At 45.1% G+C, this 24,627-nt stretch overlaps 1 protein-coding gene across 6 annotated transcripts in view; it reads right to left on the reverse strand.

Annotated features, from left to right (window-relative positions):
• Positions 1-24,627, reverse strand: part of LOC106580625 (ATP-binding cassette sub-family A member 2) — a 150,728-nt gene that overhangs the window by 3,520 nt on the left and 122,581 nt on the right. For 4 of the 6 annotated variants that reach the window (XR_014381852.1, XM_082966424.1, XM_014161878.3 and 1 more), the window contains 25 exons: positions 23,413-23,642; positions 23,117-23,237; positions 20,056-20,138; positions 19,452-19,689; positions 18,298-18,522; positions 17,865-17,967; positions 17,288-17,613; positions 16,804-17,017; positions 16,492-16,597; positions 16,097-16,208; positions 15,739-15,799; positions 15,065-15,239; positions 11,065-11,180; positions 9,709-9,877; positions 4,730-4,853; positions 4,410-4,542; positions 4,100-4,220; positions 3,719-3,897; positions 3,395-3,536; positions 3,097-3,231; positions 2,505-2,608; positions 2,187-2,279; positions 1,639-1,741; positions 1,215-1,352; positions 804-1,013 (listed from right to left, as the gene is read on the reverse strand). Coding sequence is in view for 5 of the 6 variants with exons in the window: in XM_082966424.1 (XP_082822550.1) it covers positions 804-1,013; positions 1,215-1,352; positions 1,639-1,741; positions 2,187-2,279; positions 2,505-2,608; positions 3,097-3,231; positions 3,395-3,536; positions 3,719-3,897; positions 4,100-4,220; positions 4,410-4,542; positions 4,730-4,853; positions 9,709-9,877; positions 11,065-11,180; positions 15,065-15,239; positions 15,739-15,799; positions 16,097-16,208; positions 16,492-16,597; positions 16,804-17,017; positions 17,288-17,613; positions 17,865-17,967; positions 18,298-18,522; positions 19,452-19,689; positions 20,056-20,138; positions 23,117-23,237; positions 23,413-23,642 (3,761 nt within the window). In the remaining variant the exon portion in view is untranslated. The remainder of the gene's footprint in view (positions 1-803; positions 1,014-1,214; positions 1,353-1,638; positions 1,742-2,186; positions 2,280-2,504; positions 2,609-3,096; positions 3,232-3,394; positions 3,537-3,718; positions 3,898-4,099; positions 4,221-4,409; positions 4,543-4,729; positions 4,854-9,708; positions 9,878-11,064; positions 11,181-15,064; positions 15,240-15,738; positions 15,800-16,096; positions 16,209-16,491; positions 16,598-16,803; positions 17,018-17,287; positions 17,614-17,864; positions 17,968-18,297; positions 18,523-19,451; positions 19,690-20,055; positions 20,139-23,116; positions 23,238-23,412; positions 23,643-24,627) is intronic. The other 2 variants (XM_082966423.1, XM_014161883.3) reach the window with 2 other exon arrangements.

The following is a 24,627-nucleotide window of genomic DNA, read 5'->3' on the forward strand; positions in this document are numbered from 1 at the left end:
CCAGAGCGACTTACAGCAGTGAGTGCATATATTTTCATATTTGTTCGTACTGGTCCCCCGTGGGAATCAAACCCACAACCCTGGCGTTGCAAGTGCCATGCTCTACCAACTGAGCCACACAGGACCAATTCCTAACGGGAAACTCTTCAATCATCCCTGAGCTCCAACTTCTCCCAAATGCTGAACCCTGATGACACATTAAGGAAATTACCTCGATAAAAGCATTTTCGGCAGTTAAACGCAACCACAAAACATTATTATTAAAAGCAATCTATTTATATGGTTTTTGAGCACAATAATTTGTTTGCGAGCATGATAGCTGTACTTTTAGTTTATGGTTGACGCAGCTTTTTTGCAATTAGCCAATTAGTCTTTCTCAATTAGTTTTAAGCACGTGAATGTATTCAACTCATATTTACGACTTCACAACTGGTAATTACCACCTTCCCACTTGGTTATGAACGCAGCGTTACATCCCAACAAGTATTTTCTCTCCTCTTACCCTTTCCTCTAATCTCTTTCCTCCCCCCTCTCTCCTCCCCTCTCACCCTCTGCCCACATCCTCTCCTCCCTCCTCCCCTCTCACCATCTCCGCCCACATTTTCTTCCCCCTATCCTCCTCTCCTTCTCCCCTCCTCTCCCTTTCCTCCTCTTTCTCTCCTCTATTCCTGTCTCCTCCTCTCCACTCCTCCTCTCCCCCTCACCCTTTCCCTCCTCTATTCCTCTCTCCTCCTCTCCCCCTCTCCCCTTCCTTCCTCTCCTTCCTCACCCTCTCCCCTTCCTTCCTCCCTCTCCTTCCTCACCCTCTCCTCCTCGAAGCTGATGAGGCCCTCATCGTCATCACTCTCTAGTTCCTCCGGTTCTTCGCTGACCAGGGCGTCGAGCTCCGTGTTGGCCAGCCGGGGCCTGAGCAGGGTTAGCAGGCGCTGCAGTGGCGACTGGCCTCCACCAGGGGGGGAACTCTCCTGCTGCTCCAGGTTGTCGCTCTGCTTCTTCGCAAAGTTCACAAATACCTGGATAGAGAGGGAGAGAACACAGAGAAATGAACAGACAGACAAGGGGATATAATTGAGACTTTTTAGCGTCAATGTTTCAGCTGCAAGGCCTTCCTCAAGACAAATAACAAAAATGAAAGGGAGCAATGATCAATGTGTGCGCGTACACAGATTTAAAATCGAATTCTCTATTTTGAACACAGCGTGACAGTAACTCACGTTGTCCAGTGTGGTCTGGCTGACAGAGTAGTCGTCTATCCCCAGCACCTCCACCACCTGCTCCATTTTACTGAAGACCTGGGCCAGGGAGATCCTCTCTGACTTCAGCTGGAACTGGACCTTAGTGTGGTGGCTCTCCTGGGAACAGATTCAATTCAATGTATTTTCTTCGAACCACTGATTCTGCTTCTAGCGGGTGTGAGAGTGTGCTTGTAATAATTGTGATAACTGTAATAACTGTAATAATTGTGATAACTGTAATAACTGTAATAATTGTGATAACTGTAATAACTGTGATAACTGTGATAACTGTGATTACTGTTATATGTGGTAGTTTTTTTCAACTAAACTCAGTTGAATGAGCTGACTGTAAGTCTGGATAAGAGCATCTGCTAAATGACTAGAATATACATTTTATGTGCACCTTTAGTACAGCCTCAGGGAAATTCCTGTTGAAGAATCTCACCACCTCCTTCACACTGGAACTGGTCTTGGTACGAACTGTGATCATGTAACCATCACCAAACCTGTGGAAGGAAGGGACACAACCAGAGTGAGTTGACAAGTCACCCTGGGTCAATGACTTTTTCCTTGATTCCTTGTATCCTATCTCCTTGGCTTCTTTATCCAATAGGTTATGAGAAGGAGATGAGGAGAAAGGATATGAGGAAGTATGAATTGAGAAGGAGTCACAGAATACATATAACTGACTTGCCTAGTTAAATAGAGGTTACATAATTATATATGTGTAACAATCTGGAAAAAAACAACAAGTTGAAAGGGTGGAGGAAGTAAAAAAAAGTCATTCAGAGGTGATTGCAGACTATATTGGCATGCCATATGTCTCTAACTTCTGGTTGGCCTGGCAACAGAGAAAGGCCAGAGCATGCCCATTAGCTATGTGTGTGTGTGTGTGTGTGTGTGTGTGTGTGTGTGTGTGTGTGTGTGTGTGTGTGTGTGTGAACTTCTGACCTGTTCTTGAGGTGCTGGATGCTACCCAGGCATTTGAACCTGCCGTTGACCATGATGCCCAGTCTGGTGCACAGAGCCTCACACTCCTCCATACTGCAGACACAGAGACATTCCCATTTCACAGTTCCCATTTCAGACATTTAGCAGACACTCTAATCCAGAGCGACTTACAGTCACCTCTATCAAAAGCATCAGAACCAGGTAGAAACAAACTAGTGCAGGTGTGAATGCAAGGCTGGGAATACACAATTATTACCCAGACACCACAATAATAACACATAGAATGCAGTACATGTCTGATGAGAATGAGTGTCTCACCTGTGTGATGTCAGCACCACAGAGCGTCCCGTCTTGAGGATGTCGAGGATGAGGTTCCAGAGGAATCTGCGGGCCTTAGGATCCATCCCTGTAGTGGGTTCATCCTGGAGGACAATCACACAGAGCGGCGTCTGAGTTATTTACATCCTGTCCCACAAAGAATAGGACACAATCAGAGCTGAGTGTCTCCTGTCTTATCCAGACCAGAATAATTGGATAAACTATCTATGTAATAATAATAAGGTGGGTGCTTATATTTGTCCTATTTCACACATGTAAAAGTATGTATTATACGCATGTGTGAAATGGAAATATGTTCTTTCCATATCCCAATTCTCCCTGAGACACCCTCTGAGAGTGGGGTCACTGCCAGGGTCTGCCATTATCAACGGTGACCACGGAGCCATTAGGGTTAAGTGCATTGCTCAAGGGCACATCAAATAATGTTTCACTTTGTCGTCTCGGGGATTTGAACTAGCAACCTTCACGGTTACTGGTCCAACTGCTAGGCTACCTGCCACTTCTATATGTAGAGTGGAATATCACAACATAGTGATACATCTTTTAATGAGTGGCGCTGAGGTTGTCTAACCAGGAATACGAGAGAGGGGTATCCGATGAGGGCGATGGCAGTGGACAGCTTGCGCTTGTTTCCCCCGCTGTATGTGCCAGCGGGCTTGTCTGCATACTTGGACAGCTCCAGTTTCTCCAGGGCCCATGAGACCACCTGGGTAAGGACAAAAGGAAATAAATAGAGGAACTTTTCAACAACAATGATTCAGTAAAATCACACTGTGAAATGTGTAATGTGGAGTGTGTGTGTGCGTGCGTGAGTGCATGCGTTCATTCTTGTGTGTGTGTGCGTGTGCGTGTGCGTGTAGTAGCCGTACCCTTTCCTCGTCCTTCCAGGGGATGCCCCGGAGGCGTGTGTACAGCTCCAGGTGCTCTCTGGCTGTCAGGTCTTCAAACAGGGCGTCAAACTGAGGACAGTAGCCAATGCTCTGCTGTACCTTCAACAGCTCCTTCAGGATACTGACAACACAACACAGGGACAGAGGGAGCCTCGTGAATCTCTCAACAACAACAACAACAACAACAACAGTACCTGGACCCGTATTCATAAAGCACCTAAGAGTAGGAGCGCTGATCAAGGATCAGGTCCTCCCTGTCCATGTAGCGATTTGGGATGCAACCCTGGTGCGTATGTAAAGTACCTGCTCCCCCCAATGAAGGCCTCTCCTCCTGTGGTGCTCTCGTCTCCAGTCAGCATCTTGAAGGTGGTGGTCTTTCCTGCTCCGTTCACACCCAGGAGGCCGAAACACTCCCCAGGACGCACGCCCAAACATAGCCGGTCCACAGCCAAGATACGCCCCATCTTCCTCGATTTGTACACCTGACAGACACAGGGCATTGAATTCATTGATAACATTAACACCTTGTGAGACTCTGTTGACCTTGAATAGAGTGTGCTGTGTCTCAAATGGCACCCTGTTTCTTATATAGTGAAGCACTTTTGACCGGGCCCTATGGTGCACTAGATAGGGAATAGGATACCATTTGGAGTTAAATAAAGGGGATCTCTGTGTCTGTCTGACCTTGGTGAGGTTGTCAATCTTCAGCATGTCGTTGTCAGCTTCTCCTCTCACCACTCTCCTTCTCTCACAGGCCACATCCTCATCATCATCCTCTATTGGCTGGCAGCTGACTGGTACTCTCCTGTTATAAAACACACACATAGTGGCAACACACACTCGGGGACAGCATTGAACTAGAACACTGCAGTGGATCGTTTTGGTGTAAATCACACACACACACACACACACACACACACACACACACACACACACACACACACACACACACACACACACACACACACACACACACACACACACACACACTCACGAGGGTTTCCTGAGGAAGTTGTACTGGCACAGGATAGTTATGAAGAAGCCTACAAAGCCCTCGATTGTCATGGCAACCAGCCCTCGAGTCACAATATCCCACTCAAATGGAGACTTGATCTTGTCAAACTGTCCTGAGAGGGACATAATAAAGAGAGATTCAACTTTCTCAATTACATTTATTCATAAAGCCCTTTTTACATCAGCAGTTGTCCCAAACTGCTTAACACAAAGTCTCAAAGTGCTATAGATTGAACATTATTAGCCCAGATATCAAATGTACTGCAGGTACTTGGAATAGCATTTAGAATATAACCACACCTATTTTAGCATAGTACTCATTGATGTATTCGTTGTAGGCCATTTCCATCAGGCCGTGACCCAGGTTGTAGTTTGGGAAGATAAGGAAACAGGACTTTAGGTAGCTGTTCACCAGTTTCAGATCCTGCAGAGAGACCAAAGCAGTGTGAGGTAGTCATGTTAAATATACTGGATCTAATCATAACAATACTGCTGGAACTGCTGTAGGGTTGCACATATCTGTTCACTTTCCTAAAATCCCTAGGTTTTCCAAATATCCTGGTTGGAGGATTCCATATTTTTTCCGGAACTCCAATTTGAGCAGCAGCAGCTGAAAAATGAGCTCCTACAAATATTGAAATTTACATGGTTTTTAGAGTGAATTACATCGGAAAAAAGCAAAAGAAAACTGCAAGACTGAATAGGAGAAAAAACAAGCAACAAACAAAGAAGATAGGCTTTTGAAAAATAACTATTTTTCATAAAATTGTAGTTATCTTAGCTAGCTGAATTGTTTACCAGTTGCTAAGCAGTTGCTAGGGACTCTTTTGGAAGAAGCTAGCTAGCTAACGAAGAACAACAAAGAATATCTAGTTAACCTGTTGGGGCTAGGGGGCAGTATTTTCACGGCTGGATAAAAAAACGTACCCGATTTAATCTGGTTACTAATCCTACCCCGTAACTAGAATATGCATATACTTATTATATATGGATAGAAAACACCCTAAAGTTTCTAAAACTGTTTGAATGGTGTCTGTGAGTATAACAGAACTCATTTGGCAAGCAAAACCCTGAGACATTTTCTGACAGGAAGTGGATACCTGATGTGTTGAATTACCTTTAAGCCTATGCCATTGAAACACACAGGGGTTGATTAATGTTTTGGCACTTCCTATTGCTTCCACTAGATGTCACCAGCCTTTACAAAGTGTTTTGAGTCTTTTACTGTGAGATCTGACCGAACAAGAGCCATGGAACGGTGATGGCCGATTAGACTCTGGCGCGCGAGTTCATGTTGGGTACCCTCGTTCCAATACGTTATAAAAGAGAATGCATTCGTTCACCTTGAATATTATTCATGTTCTGGTTAAAAAAGGCACTAATGATTTATGCTATACAACGTTTGACATGTTTGAACGAACGTCAATATATTTTTTCCCCTCGTTCATGACGAGAAGTCCGGCTGGCTTAGATCATGTGCTAACAACACGGAGCTTTTTGGATATAAATGATGAGCTTTTTTGAACAAAACTACATTCGTTATGGACCTGGGATTCCTGGAAGTGACATCTGATGAAGAGAATCAAAGGTAATGGATTATTTACATAGTATTTTCGATTTTAGATCTCTCCAACATGGCCGTTTGTCTGTATAACAAAGCATATTTTTCTGGGCGCAGTGCTCAGATTATTGCAAAGTGTGATTTCCCAGTAAGGTTATTTTTAAATCTGGCAAGTTGATTGCGTTCAAGAGATGTAAATCTATAATTCTTTAAATGACAATATAATATTTTACCAATGTTTTCTAATTTTAATTATTTAATTTGTGGTGCTGACTTGACTGCCGGTTATTGGAGGGAAACGATTTCCTCAACATCAATGCCATAGTAAAACGCTGTTTTTGGATATAAATATGAACTTGATAGAACTAAAAATGCATGCATTGTCTAACATAATGTCCTAGGAGTGTCATATGATGGAGATTGTAAAAGGTTAGTGCATCATTTTAGCTGGTTTTATGGTTTTGGTGACGCCTGTCTTTGAATTGACAAAACATTACACACAGCTATTGTCAATGTACTCTCCTAACATAATCTAACTTTATGCTTTCGCCGTAAAACCTTTTTGAAATCGGACAACGTGGTTAGATTAAGGAGATGTTTATCTTTCAAAGGGTGTAAGATAGTTGTATGTTTGAAAAATTTGAATTTTGACATTTATTTGGTTTCAAATTTGCCGCTCTTGAAATGCACCTGCTGTTGATAGGGTGCACCACGGGTGGCACGCTAGCGTCCCACATAGCCCCAAGAAGTTAACAGAAGAAAAGAAAGAGAAAATCAGGACAGAAGAAAAAGGATATCAAAGTGAAACAGTTCTCTAAAGACACAAGAGACAATAATACAAGAAACAACACTTCTGTAGCTTGTCAACTATGTGTCTGTCTATCCCTGTTCTCTCCCCTCTGCACAGGCCATACAAACGCTTCACACCGCGTGGCCGCTGCCACTCTAACCTGGTGGTCCCAGCGTGCACGACCCACGTGGAGTTCCAGGTCTCCGGCAGCCTCTGGAACTGCCGGTCTGCAGCCAACAAGGCTGAGTTCATCTCAGCCTATGTTACCCTCCAGTCCCTAGACTTCCTGGCGCTGACGGAAACATGGATTACCACAGATAACACTGCTACTCCTACTGCTCTCTCTTCGTCTGCCCACGTGTTCTCGCATACCCCTAGAGCATCGAGCCAGCGGGGTGGTGGCACTGGAATCCTCATCTCTCCCAAGTGGACATTCTCTCTTTCTCCCCTGACCCATCTGTCTATCTCCTCATTTGAATTCCATGCTGTCACAGTTACCAGCCCTTTCAAGCTTAACATCCTTATCATTTATCGCCCTCCAGGTTCCCTTGGAGAGTTCATCAATGAGCTTGACGCCTTGATAAGTTCCTTTCCTGAGGATGGCTCACCTCTCACAGTTCTGGGTGACTTTAACCTCCCCACGTCTACCTTTGACTCATTCCTCTCTGCCTCCTTCTTTCCACTCCTCTCCTCTTTTGACCTCACCCTCTCACCTTCCCCCCCTACTCACAAGGCAGGCAATACGCTTGACCTCATCTTTACTAGATGCTGTTCTTCCACTAATCTCATTGCAACTCCCCTCCAAATCTCTGACCACTACCTTGTATCCTTTTCCCTCTTGCTCTCATCCAACACTTCTCACTCTGCCACTACTCGGATGGTATTGCGCCGTCCCAACCTTCGCTCTCTCTCTCCCGCTACTCTCTCCTCTTCCATCCTATCATCTCTTCCCTCTGCTCAAACCTTCTCCAACCTATCTCCTGATTCTGCCTCCTCAACCCTCCTCTCCTCCCTTTCTGCATCCTTTGATTTTCTCTGTCCCCTATCCTCCAGGCCGGCTCGGTCCTCCCCTCCTGCTCCGTGGCTCGACGACTCACTACGAGCTCACAGAACAGGGCTCCGGGCAGCCGAGCGGAAATGGAGGAAAACTCGCCTCCCTGCGGACCTGGCATCCTTTCACTCCCTCCTCTCTACATTCTCCTCTTCTGTCTCTGCTGCTAATGCCACTCTAAATTCCAAGCATCTGCCTCTAACCCTAGGAAGCTCTTTGCTACCTTCTCCTCCCTCCTGAATCCTCCTCCCCCCCCCCCCCCCCCCCCCCTCCTCCCTCTCTGCGGATGACTTCGTCAACCATTTTGAAAAGAAGGTTGACGATATCCGATCCTCGTTTGCTGTGCCGTCCTTGGCCAGCTCTCCTGCTATCTCTCTCAGAATGACCTTCTTGATCCTAATCAGTCAGGTTTCAAGACTGGGCATTCAACTGAGACTGCTCTTCTCTGTGTCACGGAGGCTCTCCGCACTGCTAAAGCTAACTCTCTCTCCTCTGCTCTCATCCTTCTAGACCTATCTGCTGCCTTTGATACTGTGAACCATCAGATCCTCCTCTCCACCCTCTCCGAGTTGGGCATCTCCGGCGCGGCCCACGCTTGGATTGCGTCCTACCTGACAGGTCGCTCCTACCAGGTGGCGTGGCGAGAATCTGTCTCCGCACCATGCGCTCTCACCACTGGTGTCCCCCAGGGCTCTGTTCTAGGCCCTCTCCTATTCTCGCTATACACCAAGTCACTTGGCTCTGTCATATCCTCACATGGTCTCTCCTATCATTGCTATGCAGACGACACACAATTAATCTTCTCCTTTCCCCCTTCTGATAACCAGGCAGCGAATCGCATCTCTGCATGTCTGTCAGACATATCAGTGTGGATGACGGATCACCACCTCAAGCTGAACCTCGGAAAGACGGAGCTGCTCTTCCTCCCGGGGAAGGACTGCCCGTTCCATGATCTCGCCATCACGGTTGACAACTCCCTTGTGTCCTCCTCCCAGAGTGCTAAGAACCTTGGCGTGATGCTGGACAACACCCTGTCGTTCTCCACTAACATCAAGGCGGTGACCCGATCCTGTAGGTTCATGCTCTACAACATTCGCAGAGTACAACCCTGCCTCACACAGGAAGCGGCGCAGGTCCTAATCCAGGCACTTGTCATCTCCTGTCTGGATTACTGCAACTCGCTGTTGGCTGGGCTCCCTGCCTGTGCCATTAAACCCCTACAACTCATCCAGAACACCGCAGCCCGTCTGGTGTTCAACCTTCCCAAGTTCTCTCACGTCACCCCGCTCCTCCGCTCTCTCCACTGGCTTCCAGTTGAAGCTCGCATCCGCTACAAGACCATGGTGATTGCCTACGGAGCTGTGAAGGGAACGGCACCTCCATACCTTCAGGCTCTGATCAGGCCCTACACCCAAACAAGGGCACTGCGTTCATCCACCTCTGGCCTGCTGGCCCCCCTACCTCTGAGGAAGCACAGTTCCCGCTCAGCCCAGTCAAAACTGTTCGCTGCTCTGGCACCCCAATGGTGGAACAAGCTCCCTCACGACGCCAGGACAGCGGAGTCAATCACCACCTTCCGGAGACACCTGAAACCCCACCTCTTTAAGGAATACCTAGGATAGGATTAAGTAATCCTTCTAACCCCCCCCCCCCTTAAAAGATTTAGATGCACTATTGTAAAGTGGTTGTTCCACTGGATATCATAAAGTGAATGCACCAATTTGTAAGTCGCTCTGGATAAGAGCGTCTGCTAAATGACTTAAATGTAATGTAATGTAATGTAATGTAATATTTCCTGCTTAGTAATTCCTAGGAAACCTGGGAATTTTGGAAAAGTTACAGGAACTCTGCAACCTGAGCTGTAACTGCTGTTATACCGTCAATAGAGTAAAAAACACCTTGTCATGCTCAAAGAGCTGCAGCAGGAAGGTGGCTACAGTGGCAGTGATGCCTATGAAGAGGTTGATGACTATGAGGAACACATAGGCCGTGCTGGGCACCTCGAACCAGAAGGAGGCAGGGTACATGACAGGAGTTATAGACCACCTGGAGGGAGGGAGAGAGAGGGTGGTGGGAGAGAGAGAGAGAGAGAGAGAGAGAGAGAGAGAGGGACGGAGGGAGAGAGAGAGGGGAGGGTGGAAAAGAGAGAGAGAGAAAGAGAGAGGGGGGAAAGAGAAGGAGGGGAGAGAGAGGGGGAAGAGAGGGAGAGAGAGAGAGAGAGAGAGAGAGAGAAGGGGGGAGAGAGGGAGGGGAGAGAGAGACAGAGAGGGGGGAGAGAGAGAGAGAGAGAGAGAGAGAGAGAGAGAGAGAGAGAGAGATGGAGGGGAGAGAGAAAGAGAGAGAGAGGGGGAGAGAGGGAGGGGAGAGAGAGAGGGGAGGAAGAGAGGGAGGGGAGAGAGAGAGGAGGAGAGAGAGGGAGGGGAGAGAGAGGGGGGAGGAAGAGAGGGAGGGGAGAGAGAGAGGGGGAAAGAGAGGGAGAGAGAGAGAGAGAGAGAGAGAGAGAGAGAGAGGGGGAAAGAGAAGGAGGGGAGAGAGAGAGGGGGGGAAGAGAGGAAGGGGAGAGAGAGAGAGAGAGAGAGAGAGGGAGGGGGAGGGAGGGGAGAGAGACAGAGAGAGAGAGAGAGAGAGAGAGAGAGAGAGAGAGAGAGGGGGAAAGAGAAGGAGGGGAGAGAGAGAGGGGGGAAGAGAGGGAGCGAGAGAGGGGGGAAAGAGAAGGAGGGGAGAGAGAGAGGGGGGAAGAGAGGAAGGGGAGAGAGAGAGAGAGAGGGGGGGAGAGAGGGAGGGGAGAGAGAGAGAGAGATACAGAGTGATAGAACAGGTCATATTCATTAAGTATGCATTAGAGTTTCTTGGTATCGTCAAGGACAGTTATGCATAATGCATTACTGTTCTTAAAATATGTCATCAAGGGCACAATGTCTATGCTTTTTTCCCCCAGGTTCTGTCATAAATGATGATAGAAATGAAGATATGGCTCCGGCAGCACCACAGGGGGCCTCTTGTGGCATTACACACTAGTGAATGTGACGACTCGGTTTCCTCTTGACAAGCTTTAACAAGTAAAGCAAGAAAGTAATGTGTTCCAAATAACAATATATTCCCTACATAGTGCACTACTTTAGGCCAGAGCCCTATGTCAAAAGTAGTGCACTATATAGGGGAAAGGATGCCATTTGGGATGAACTGAGTGGGTAAAGAAAATACGTGTCGTGTGGTAAATAAAGTACACTCACCCGTAGAGGAGGAAGAGAGAGAGGACCGCGGGGAAGTTGGTTGGGGATGTGTACGCAGGAAGGTCAAAGACAAACAGGATAAGGACACAACACGTGGCTGGCACCAGGTAGTTCAGCTAGGAGACAGAGAGAGACAGGAGAGTTTCAATTAGATTGGCTGGCAGAAATACACAATATCTCTCAAACATTCATAGAACCATCTATGTGTGAATAGTACACAACACAAGCAGGTGGATGACAGACAATGATAATCCACAAGGAGTGGTTCAGCGTGGAAAGCAAAGCAGTAGCAAACTGGATTTAACCTTGTAGTTGCATCACTGTCTGGGGTCCAGTTTACTGTAGAAAACAAACTACCACCTACTGTACACTGGTTTACCTCTCTCTCAATTCAATTCAATTTCAATTTAAGGGCTTTATTGGCATGGGAAACATATGTTTACATTGCAAAAGCAAGTGAGGTAGATAATAAACAAAAGTGAAATAAACTATAAAAATTAACAGTAAACATTACACTCACAACATTTCCAAAATAATAAAGACATTTCAAATGTCATATTATGTGCAAATAGTTAAAGTAGAAAAGGGAAAATAAACAAACATAACTATGGGTTGTATTTACAGTGGTGTTTGTTCTTCACTGTTTGCCCTTTCCTTGTGGCAACACTTCACACATCTTGCTGCTGTGTTGGCACACTGTGGTATTTCACCCAGTAGATATGGGAGTTTATCAAAATTGGATTCGTTTTGAATTCTTTGTGGATCTGTGTAATCTGAGGGAAATACATATCTCTAATATGGTCACACATTTGGCAGGAGGTTAGGAAGTGCAGCTCAGTTTCCACCTAATTTTGTGGGCAGTGTGCACATAGCCTGTCTTCTCTTGAGAGCCAGGTCTGCCTATGGCAGCCTTTCTCAATAGCAAGTCTATGCTCACTGAGTCTGTACATAGTCAAAGCTTTCCTTAAGTTTGGGTCAGTCACAGTGGTCAGGTATTTTGCCACTGTGTACTCTTTGTTTAGGGCCAAATAGCATTCTAGTTTGCTCAGTTTTTTGTTAATTCTTTCCAATGTGTCAAGTAATTATATATTTTGTTTTCTCATGATTTGGTTGGGTCTAATTGTGTTGCTGTCCTGGGGCTCTGTGGGGTCTGTATTGTGTTTATGAACAAGGCCACAGGACCAGCTTGCTTAGGGGACTCTTCTCCAGGTTAATCTCTATGTAGATGATGGCTTTGTTATGGATGGTTTGAGAATCGCTTCCCATTAGGTGGTTGTAGAATTTAAAGGCTCTTTTCTGGATTTTGATCATTAGTGGGTATCGGCCTAATTCTACTCTACATGCATTATTTGGTGTTTTACGTTGTACACTGATTCTTGGTTGGTGAGCGGACCCCAGACCTCACAACCATGAAGGGGAATGGGTTCTGTAACTGATTCAAGTATTTATAGCCAGATCCTAATTGGTATGTGAACTTTTATGTTCCTTCTGATGGCATAGAAGGCCCTTCTTGCCTTGTCTCTCAGATCGTTCACAGCTTTGTGGAAGTTACCTTTGGCGCTGATGTTTAGGCTGAGGTATGTATCGGTTTTTGTGTGCTCGAGGGCAACAGTGTCTGCATGGAATTTGTATTTGTGGTCCTGGCAACTGGACCTTTTTTGGAACACCATAATTTTTGTCTTACTGAGATTTACTGTCAGGGCCCAGGTCTAACAGAACCTGTGCAGAAGATCTAGGTGCTGCTGTAGGCCCTCCTTGGTTGGTGACAGAAGCACCAGATCATCAGCAAACAGTAGGCATTAGACTTCAGATTCTAGTAGGGTGAGGCCAGTTGCTGCAGACTGTTCTAGTGCCCTCGCCAATTCGTTGATATATATGTTGAAGAGGGTGGGGCTTCACCTGCATCCCTGTCTCATCCCACGACACTGTGGAAAGAAATGTGTGTGTGTTTTCTGCCAATTTTAACCACACATTTGTTGTTTGTGTACATGGATTTCATAATGTCGTATATTTTTCCCCCAACACCACTTTCCGTCAATTTGTATAACAGACCCTCATGCCAAATTGAGTCAAAAGCTTTTTTGAAATCAACTAAGCATGAAAAGACTTTGCCTTTGTTTTGTTTGTTTGTTTGTTTGTCAATTAGGGTGTGCAGGGTGAATACTTGGTCTGTCGTATGGTAATTTGGTAAAAAGCCATTTTGAAATTTGCTCAGTACATTGTTTTCACTGAGGAAATGTACGAGTCTGCTGTTAATGATAGTGCAGAGGATTTTTCCCAAGGTTGCTGTTGACGCATATCCCACTGTAGTTATTGGGGTCAAATTTGTCTCCACTTTTGTGGATTGGGGTGATCAGTCCTTGGTTCCAAAGTTTGGGGAAGATGTCAGAGCCAAGGATGATGTTAAAGAGTTTAAGTATAGCTATTTGGAATTTGTGGTCTGTATATTTTATAATTTCATTGAGGATACCATCAACACCACAGGCCTTTTTGGGTTGGAGGGTTTGTATTTTGTCCTGTAGTTCATTCAATATAATTGGAGAATCCAGTGGGTTCTGGTAGTCTTTAATAGTTGATTCTAAGATTTGTATTTGATCATGTATATGTTTTTGCTGTTTGTTCTTTGTTATAGGGCCAAACATATTGGAGAAGTGGTTTATCCATACATCTCAATTTTTGATAGATAACTCTTCGTGTTGTTTTTTGTTTAGTGTTTTCCAATTTTCCCAGAAGTGGTTAGAGTCTATGGATTCTTCAATTACAATGAGCTGATTTCAGATGTGCTGTTCCTTCTTTTTCCGTACTGTATTTCTGTATTGTTTTGGTGATTCACCATAGTGAAGGCGTAGGCTCAGGTTTTCTTGGTCTCTATGTTTTTGGTTGGATAGGTTTCTCAATTTCTTTCTTAGGTTTTTGCATTCTTCGTCAAACCATTTGTTATTTTCTTCAGTTTACTGTTTGACATTTTTATATTTGATAGGGAAGCTGAGAAGTCAAATATATTGTTTAGGTTTTCTACTGCCAAGTTAACACCTTCACTATTACAGTTTTGTCCAGGAAGTTGTCTATAAGGGATTACATTTGTTGTTGCCTAATTGTTTTTTGGTAGGTTTCCACACTTCTTTCCTTCCATCTATAGCATTTCTCTATATTATTCAGTTCATTTGGCTTTGGTGCCTAATGATTGACTATTGCTCTGTTCAAGTACACTGTGATTTTGCTGTGATCTGATACAGGTGTCAGTGGGCTGACTGAACATGTTCTGAGAGACTCTGGGTTGAGGTCAGTGATAAAGTAGTCTACAGTACTACTGCCAAGAGATGAGCTATAGGTGTACCTACCGTAGGAGTCCCCTCAAAGCCTACCATTGACTATGTACAATCCCAGCGTGTGACAGAGCTGCAGGACCCGTTTTTGTTGGTTATGTTGTCGTAGTTGTGACTAGGGGGGCATATGGGGGAGGGAATGCTGCCACCTCCAGGTACGTGTTTGTCCCACTGTGAGCTGAGGGTGTCAGGTTCTTGTCCAGTTCTGGCATTTAAGTCACCACAGACTTGTACATGTCCCTGGGCCTGGAAATGATTGATTTCCCCCTCCAGAATGGAGAAGCTGTCTTCATTAAAGTATGGGGATTCTAGTGGGGGGATATAGGTAGCACACAGGAGGACATTTTTCTCTGTTGAGATAATTTCCTTTTCTCCTCTATACCATGTTTCTTGTAGGATGACAATGTCTGTATTTCTGATTTCTTTGGGTAAGTCCACGTTCCTGCTCTTTAGGCCAAAGGCAGATGACCTCAGGCCTTGGATATTCGAGGATCAAATAGTTTGTCACTCACACACACACACACACACACACACACACACACACACACACACACACACACACACACACACACACACACACACACACACACACACACACACACACACACACACACACACACACACACACACACACACACACACACAGAGACACACTCCACCCCATCCCCTCTCACCATGTCCCATACGTAGTTGGCCAGCCAGTAGATGACTGGGTCACATCCAGAGACAAACTGCAGGTGCTTCGCCTTGGTAGACTTTTCTGCCACTAGGAAGACCACAAAGCTGGCTGGTACAAAGGACATGGCCACGATGATAAAGATGGCTATCACCACATCAGTGCCCTGGAGCCTGGAGGGACAAACAGAGACTTAGTAAGACAGTGTGTGCGTCTCAAATGGCACCCTATATCAGGGGTATTCAACGCTTACACCCTGAGGTCTGGAGCCTGCTGCTTTCTTCCTCTACCTGATCATTAATTGCACCCACCTGGTATCCCGGGTCTAAATCAGTTCCCAGGTCTAAATCAGTTCCCAGGTCTAAATCAGTTCCCAGGTCTAAATCAGTCCCTGATTAGAGGGGAACAATGAAAAAGCACAGTAGAACTGGCATTGAGACTCAGAGTTGAGTTTGAGGGCCCTATATAGTGCACTACTTTCGACCATGGCCCATAGGGATCTGGTCAAAAGGCCCACAGGGATCTGGTCAAAAGGCCCACAGGGATCTGGTCAAAATTATTGCATTATATATAGGGAATAGGGTACCGTTTGGGACACAACCTTGGCAAGACAGTTCTTTTCAGAGATGTGCCACAGTTTAATATACATTAATTGGATACATTGATTCTTACAGGTAGTCCAAAGAGAGCCTTGCACTGGTACGGTTCATAGGGTGGTTGGTCAGGGTGATTCCTGTGAGCCCAAACACATCAAGAAGAGGGGTTAGATGGGGGCAGATACAGTACAATCCCATATAAGATCCCCAGATACTAAGGAACCTTGGACATACATTTTCAAATAAATAGCTACTCAATTCACAGAATCCTAGCCAGTCTGTTTGTGCTATTATACCAACTCTCTGTCCCTCACATGTTTGGCTTGACAATGAAAGCAATTGACTTGGCAAGAACACAAACAGATCTGGGAACAGGCTAACAGAACCCCACATACCCCAGGTAATATTATGCTTCAAAGTATGTATAGGCTCACCGTATGCAGCAGGGTTGCCCTTGCCTGGAGGCAGGTTGGCGCGCAGGATGGCATTGTTGAGGACATTGAGATAGGTTGGCATGCTGTGGTACCCTTTATTATTGTACAGCACCTATTGGTAGGGGACAAGTCTGTCACTGACAATGACAGAGCAGCACAAATAGCTAAGTGTTATAATGACCCTGGACCCCAACAGCTAATGGGGACCCTAATAAAATACAACAGCAGAAAATACCATCAAACTGACACCAAAGTTGTGTCTCAACTGGAACCTTATTCCCTTTATAGTGCACTTCTTTTGACCAAGGCCCAGGTCAAAATTGGTGCCATATATAGGGAATAGGGTGCCATTTGGGACGTATCCTGTCCCTTTAAGAAAATGGCCTTCTGCTCACCTGAGCTGATCTGCGCACGGCTATTTTGCGAACCATGGGCGGATTATTTTTCCCAAAGGTTGCTGGGACTGATTTCTGTATGTTGCCTACAGTGAGTCCTCCATATCTAGAGAGAGAGAGAAAATAAGAAACAGAAATGGGAAGAGAGAGAAAGACAATTGGATGGATGCCATACCTCTTCCCCTCCTTCCCGTGTGTGTGTGTGTGTGTGTGTGTGTGTGTGTGTGTGTGTGTGTGTGTGTGTGTGTGTGTGTGTGTGTGTGTGTGTGTGTGTGTGTGTGTGAGTCTAAGCCCATGCATGAGTGGTGTTACCTGTGCAGGCGCAGTCTGTCAGAGGTGTAGAGGAGGTACTCTGACACGTTGCGCCCGGTGATGTCCACCAGAATGTCCCCAGTGACCACCTTCATAAGGGGCGGCCGCCCCCCGACCCCACTGGGGCAGGAGAAGCCCGTCCCCTGCATGGAGCAGATACAACGAACCGGCTCCCGGATAGACAGAGGCAAGGTGGGGGGAGAAGTCACTGTTTCTGAGGACACACACAGTACAGGGGGCAGGATTGTTAGGGAGGCTACTGTACAGGACAGTAGAGTGAGTTAGCCTTGTTTCAACCAGAACGGCCCATACAGGACTCTGTAGCTATAATTGTCAGACAAGACATCATAAAATAAAGTAATATAATGTAATAGTGTAATGAAATATATTGATATGATAGCTAAAACATTTGCCTACATACAGTACATATAAAGTAGCAAACATATCCTTTATCCTTTACCACCTGAGCCTGGCAGAGACTTACCCCGGACAGTGGTAAGAGTGGCAGCAGTGAAGTTCCACAGTCTATCCTCAAAGCGAGGGTCGGGGTCATCTGAGGGGGCTGGCGAGGGGGGAGGGGGTACGAAGTTGGACAGGGGCACTCCTTGGGTGAAGGAATCCAGACACATGGAGTCAAAGTAGCGGGCAGCTAGGGTTTTGGAGTTGTTGGCGCTGGGATTGAGCGTCTGTGCCAGCTGGTCCAGGGTGCTGTTGAAGGGCGTTTTGAGGACGCAGGTGGCGCCCACGCCAGAAGGCAGACGGAGCGTGTTGGCGATCTTCTGAGGGCTGGCGTCTGGGGACAGTTTACTGCTGAGGACAGGAAGAACAGGAGGCTGTTGTAAAGTTACAAACACCAGCTTTACAACATTGGTGGCCTGTAGATTTGGACTAATGATTTTATGCATTATGGGTGATAACTGAGATAAGATAAATGAAAGAATAATACTAGTTGTCAGAAGGAATGATATTATTTGGGATGTGTAAAAATGCATTCACACTGCGTATATGTTGTCATGACGGTAATAAGTGACATATGGCATCCTACTCCATGTCTGTCTGACCTGTACTGTGGGCGGTCTTCGTTGGCGTAGGGGATGAAGTTGCCACGAGGCTGGGTGTAGTTGTGGTACTGGGATGGAGACAAGACCAATGGTGGCAGGTCTCCTGAAGAACACAAGAACAGAGATCACATAAAGACAAGCTACAAACACAGACAAACAGCCAAGTCCATTTGAACTTCAACTGTAGCTAGTTGAACTTGAGAAAAACTGTAGTTGCCTTTCTTGCATTCACACATGCACTTGCTTTTTTTTCTTCCTGGCTGATTCTGCTGAACATGGCTATTTTGAAGAAGAGTCTACTTGCAATAACTGCTGTGGGTGTTTTTTTCCCTTCTAAACTTAGTTGAGTGCAGTGACTGTAAGTCGCTCTAGATAAGAAGTTCTGCTACATGACTAAAATATTAATGTAAAATATAAGTCAAGTTGTCCTTACCAATGGAAGGCACCGACAGGGCTACAGTCATGGCCACACAGACGAAGAATGCAGGCAGCAGGATCTGAGAGAAAAGACCCTTGGTGTTCCTCTTGGCACAGTGGAACCTCTTGACGATGAGGCCATGGAACTGCCGTAGCTTCAGCCACCAACCCTCCAACTTGATGCTGCCCTGGCCCTCCAGAACCACAGGCTGCTCAGGGCCAGAGGTCTCGTCCGCGTCAGCTAAATATACAGAGACATGGAGAGAGAAATGAACAACGTCAAAAATCATCTCACACAATGGAGTAACCCTCATTAGCTCATCCAACCACACTGTATTGTATTGCACCATTTCATTGGTTGATGTGGTAAAATATCATGTTCTTGTGTTCTTAATAGAGTTGCAAAGGGAGAGCATATTACTGGAAAATGTTTATCAGTAAACTACCAGAAATTTTGTAACTTTCAAGGAATATGTGGAATTTTATTAGATGACATCTTGTGGCAATTTTGGGTACTTCAGATTATCACAGGTGTCTGTAATTACTGTATCTTTGGCCCTCTGTGTGGCCTTAACACATGTAATATATGTATACATAACAATCTAAGAAGATGATTTTTAAGGATTTTAAATGACAAAGCTGAAAAAAATTATCCTAAATATAAACCATCAAGTTACCAAGTTACATAAAGGTTTCAGCATGAAATATCATTTACATATTTTTTACACACTTTTATTTATTTGACTGTCAATATGTCTTTTTTGTGAATGTTTTGGGGGTAAACGGGTGGCTGTAGTGAAAAAAGACAATAGCTGGAAGAGTTGCAGAGTTCATTATTTTCTCTTGAACCAAATGGTCTACAAGAAAGTCAAAGACAATATGGACACAGATATAAAAAACTAAAACAATTATACCTGTATATTAATTCAATTTTTAAGAAGTTATTCAAGTATAAATTACCAAAATTACCATAGATTCTGGTAACTTTGGTAAATTACTGGTAGCTTTTAAGCCAAGTTCTTAAGAACCTCCCTGGTTAAATATAATGAAGGTAATAATGTTTTTCACTGAGTTACACTCTCTCTATCTTATTCAGTCTATCGTATGACATAACAGTGGTACGCTACTCAGTCTAAGGGATTATGAGGGCTGGGATGGATCCTCTCTTACCCGTCAGGCTGGTAGAGTCAGGGTCTTGGCCGTTGTCGAAGAGGGGGCAGTAGTCTCCGTAGAAGTCTGTGTAGAGCCCCCCCTCATCCCCCCGCACGGACCCCAGGGAGGAGGAGGAGCGCAGGGACGACTGACTCTGGCTGAGCCTGGAGCAGTTTACCAGGTTACTGAGCTCTACCCCTGGTCTCAGCACACTGCTGCTGCCTCCTGCAGGAGCCCCCGGCCCCGGGCCATCACCCTGCGGATAGGGATAAAGTAAAATAAATAAGCATTTTCTGAACCAGAACGGCCAATAGAGCAGGAGCCTACTTCATGTTTCTGTAACGTGGGGCAGCTTGATGTACAAGTACACCCCCTGGACAGGACACAAGTCTATCGAAGGGATGAGGGATGGGTAAGTTAGACAAATCAATTAATTCATTAGTCATTCAAAGGTGTCTGTATCAATTAGAAAATGTTGGAATTTTAAATATTTAACAAAAAAAGAATTTGTGATATTCTGGATCACTAGAAATCTGAATTAGTTAAAGTATATTAAAAATGTTCTGTTTTGCAACCATCAAGTAATTGATTCTGAAAAAAATAGTGTTGAACTCATCCCTACCTGCGGCCCTCCAGGGGCCCCCAGACCTACCACCGCAGCAGCAGGCTTCCCCACTGAGCTACCACCCGGGGAATCCTTCATGTCTGGGAGGAGAGAGCGATCATGATTAACATTTAAAGAGAGTTGCAACACCAACACTAAGGACTAAATACACTATAGATACAAAAGTATGTGGACACCCCTTCAAATTAGTGGATTCGGCTATTTCAGCCCCACCCGTTGCTGACAGGTGTATAAAATCGAGCACACAGCCATGCCATGCAATCTCCATGACAGTAGAATTGCCTTACTGAAGAGCTCAGTGACTTTCAACGTACAGTTTAAGTCGGAAGTTTACATACACTTAGGTTGGAGTCATTAAAACTCGTTTTTCAACCACTCCACAAATGTCTTGTTAACAAACTATAGTTTTGGCAAGTCGGTTAGGACATCTACTTTGCATGACACAAGTAATTTTTCACAAGTATTTCACTTATAATTCACTGTATCACAATTCCAGTGGGTCAGAAGTTAACATACACTAAGTTGACTGTGCCTTTAAACAACAAATTCCAGAAAATGATGCCGTGGCTTTAGAAGATTCTGATAGGCTAATTGACATCATTTGAGTCAATTGGAGGTGTACCTGTGGATGTATTTCAAGGCCTACCTTCAAACTCAGTGCCTCTTTGCTTGACATCATGGGAAAATCAAAAAAAGTCAGCCAAGACCTCAGAAAAAATTGTAGACCTCCACAAGTCTGGTTCATCCTTGGGAGCAATTTCCAAACGCCTGAAGGTACCACGTTCATCTGTACAAACAATAGTACGGAAGTATAAACAGCCGTCATACCGCTCAGGAAGGAAACGTGAGATGAACGTCTCCTAGAGATGAACGTACTTTGGTGCGAAAAGTGCAAATCAATCCCAGAACAACAGCAAAGGACCTTGTGAAGATGCTGGAGGAAACAGGTACAAAATTATCTATATCCACAGTAAAACGAGTCCTATATCGGCAAGGAAGAAGCCACTGCTCTAAAACCGCCATAAAAAAGCCAGACTACAGTTTGCAACTGCACATGGGGACAAAGATCGTACTTTTTGGAGAAATGCCCTCTGGTCTGATGAAACAAATGACCATCATTATGTTTGGAGGAAAAAGGGGGAGGTTTGCAAGCCGAAGAACACAATCCCAACCGTGAAGCACTCATGTTGTGGGGGTGCTTTGCTGCAGGAGGGACTGGTGCACTTCACAAAATAGATGGCATCATGAGAAAGGAAAATGATGTGGATATTTTGAAGCAACATCTCAAGACATCAGTCAGGAAGTTACAGCTTGGTCACAAATGTGTCTTCCAAATGAACAATGACCCCAAGCATACTTCCAAAGTTGTGGCAAAATGGCTTAAAAACAACAAAGTCAAGGTATTGGAGTGGCCATCACAAAGCCCTGATCTCAATCCTATAGAACATTTGTGGGCAGAACTGAAAAAGTGTGTGCAAGCAAGGAGGCTTACAAACCTGACTCAGTTACACCAGCTCTGTCAGGAGGAATGGGCCAAAATTCACCCAACTTATTGTGGGAAGCTTGTGGAAGGCTACCCGAAACATTTGACCCAAGTTAAACAATTTAAAGGCAATGCTACCAAATACTAATTGAGTGTATGTTAACTTCTGACCCATTGGGAATGTGATGAAAGAAATAAAAGATGAAATAAATCCTTCTCTCTACCATTATTCTAACATTTCACATTCTTAAAACAAAGTAGTGATCCTAACTGACCTAAGACAGGGACTTTTTACTGGGATTAAATGTCAGGAATTGTGAAAAACTGAGTTTAAATGTATTTGACTAAGGTATATGTAAACTTACGACTTCAACTGTACCTTCATAAGACACCACTTTCCAACAAGTCAGTTTGTCAACTTTCCGCCCTGCTAGGGCTGCCCTGGTCACCTGTAGGTACTCTTATTGTGAAGTGGAAACGTCTAGGAGCAACAACAGCTCAGAAGTGAAGTGGTAGGTCAAACAAACTCAAAGTGCTGAAGCGCGTATCGCATAAAAATCATCTGTCCTTGGTTGCAACACTCACTACCAAGTTCCAAACTGCCTCTGAAAGCAACGTCAGCACAAGAACTGTTTGTCAGGAGCTTCATGAAATGGGTTTCCATGGCCGAGACTAAGATCACTATACGCAATGCCAAGCATGGGCTGGAGTGGTATACAACTCTGGAGCAGTGGAAACGTGTTCTCTGGAGTGATTAATCATGCTTCGCCATCTAGCAGTCTGACAGATGAATCTGGATTTGGCGGATGCCCGGAGAACGCTACCTGCTCCAATGCATAATGCCAACTGTAAAGTTTGGTGGAGGAGGAATAATGGTTTGGGGCTGTTTTTCATGGTTCGGGCTAGGCCGCTTAGCTCCAGTGTAGGTAAATCTTAATGCTACATCATACAATGACATTCTAGCCGATTCTGTGTTTCCAACTTTGTGGCAACAGGTTGGGAAAGGCCCTTTTCTGTTTCAGCATGACAATTCCCCCGTGCACAAAGCGAGGTTCATACAGAAATGGATTGTTGAGATCAGTGTGGAAGAACTTGACTGCCAGGCCTAATCATCCAACATCAGTTCCCAACCTCACTAATGCGCTTGTGGCTGAATGGAAGAAAGTTCCCGTAGAAATGTTCCAACATCTAGTGGAAAGCCTTCCCAGAAAAGTGGAGGCTGTTGTAGCAGCAAAGGGCGGACCAACTCCATATTAATGCCCATGATTTTGGAATGAGATGTTCCACGAGCAAGTGTCGACATACTTCTGGTTATGTAGTGTAGATACATTTTGAAAAGTCTATATCAGCATTTAACATCCGACAACTCAGACACTGCACTGCATGCTCAGCAGAAAGGAAATGTATGTAATTAATGTACTGAAGCCCTTCTATAAACAACTTTATTGATCCGTGTAGCCGCAGACAGACACACTGGGATTTGGTCTCATAGAATCACTAGAATGGGAATCCCTATTCAAGTCAATGATACCATAATGAGTGGATTGGATTGGCAGCCATTTTGAATGTACTCACCAGCATCACTATTCTCCAGGGACTGGTCCTCCTCTGACACCTTGAGGAAGACCTCCTCCAGAGTGGTGTCCATCACCCCGAAGCTGGTCAGAGCCAGGAGGTCCAGACTCTGCTCTAACGCCTGGGAATAGGGAATATGGGCTGTGGTTAAAAGTAGTGCACTACAAAGGGAATAGGGTGTCATTTGGGACCCTGTCATTCTGTGTCTGAGTGAGTACCTGTCTGTTTGTCTCTCTCTATTTGACTTTGTGCCTTCATCTCTAGGTCTGTGTTTGTGTCTGTGTCGAAGTGTGTACCTGAAAGAGCCTCTCGAAGCAGCCCTTCTTGACAGCCTCCGAAGGCAACACGTAGGACAGCTCAGTGTTGGAGTCAGACACCAGCAGACAGGACCCCACGAACTGACGGATGAACTTGGTGACCCGGGCCTCCGAGCAGGGAGACAGGGAGGAGGGGGACAGGGAGGTGGAGGGAGACAGGGAGGAGGAGGAGCAGGGAGACAGGAAGAATGGAGGCTGGGTGACCTGGTCTGGAGGCACAAACACACAACATTATGGATGGAGGGAGGACAAGGAGCATAAAACACACAGCATTATGGATAGAGGGAGAACAAGGAGAATAAAACACACAGCATTATGGATAGAGGGAGGACAAGGAGAATAAAACACACAGCATTATGGATGGAGGGAGAACAAGGAGAGTAAAACACACAGCATTATGGATGGAGGGAGGACAAGGAGAATAAAACACACAGCATTATGGATAGAGGGAGGACAAGGAGAATAAAACACACAGCATTATGGATGGAGGGAGGAGAGGACAAGGAGAATAAGGAGGCAACAGGAAAAGTAGAGGGCAGAGAGACTTTAGAGGCAAAATATGTACAAGCAATAGGGGAGAGTGGGGTAAGTTGAGCCGACGGGGTAAGTTTAACCACCCTTGTTCCTAGGAAACCATACACAAAATTAATCATTTCGGATGAGGTCATCATTTCATGGAGTCTATGAAGGAAGAAACCACTTGGAAAAAGTAGGTTAGGTCCAAAAATGGATTTTCACTAAGTCAAAATAAGTTATTGTGTTAGAGGTTTCATGATGCTTGTATCTAAACCAAAGTAGATAATTTTTAAATTATTCTATACATAAGTTGGGGTCTATAAGCTCCAATATGAGCTCCTAAACCTAGCATGAAAGTGCATCCTTGTAGCTCTGTGGACTAATACAGTCAAAATGTTTGCATTAGAGTAAGTTGAGCCATTGGCCATGGGGCAAGTTGAGGCAATGGCAAGATAGAGCAAATTGAAGTGTTTTCTTCACAGGCATAAAGCAAAGCATTATTTCTGGCATATGATGTATCAACGGGGCCTGGCCTATGCTAAAAGTGTAAAAAAAAAGCACAAAGTGTGTGTTCGGTGTTCAGCCTGTGTTAAAAGATGCTAAAAAGGATTAAAAGACAAAACGTGGTTGTGATTGTGTTGATCTGTGTTTGGTAAATAAACATAGACATGGTTTAAA

This window comes from Salmo salar, chromosome 20 (assembly GCF_965601325.2).
Source record: "Salmo salar chromosome 20, fSalSal1, whole genome shotgun sequence".
Taxonomy (NCBI): domain Eukaryota; kingdom Metazoa; phylum Chordata; class Actinopteri; order Salmoniformes; family Salmonidae; genus Salmo; species Salmo salar.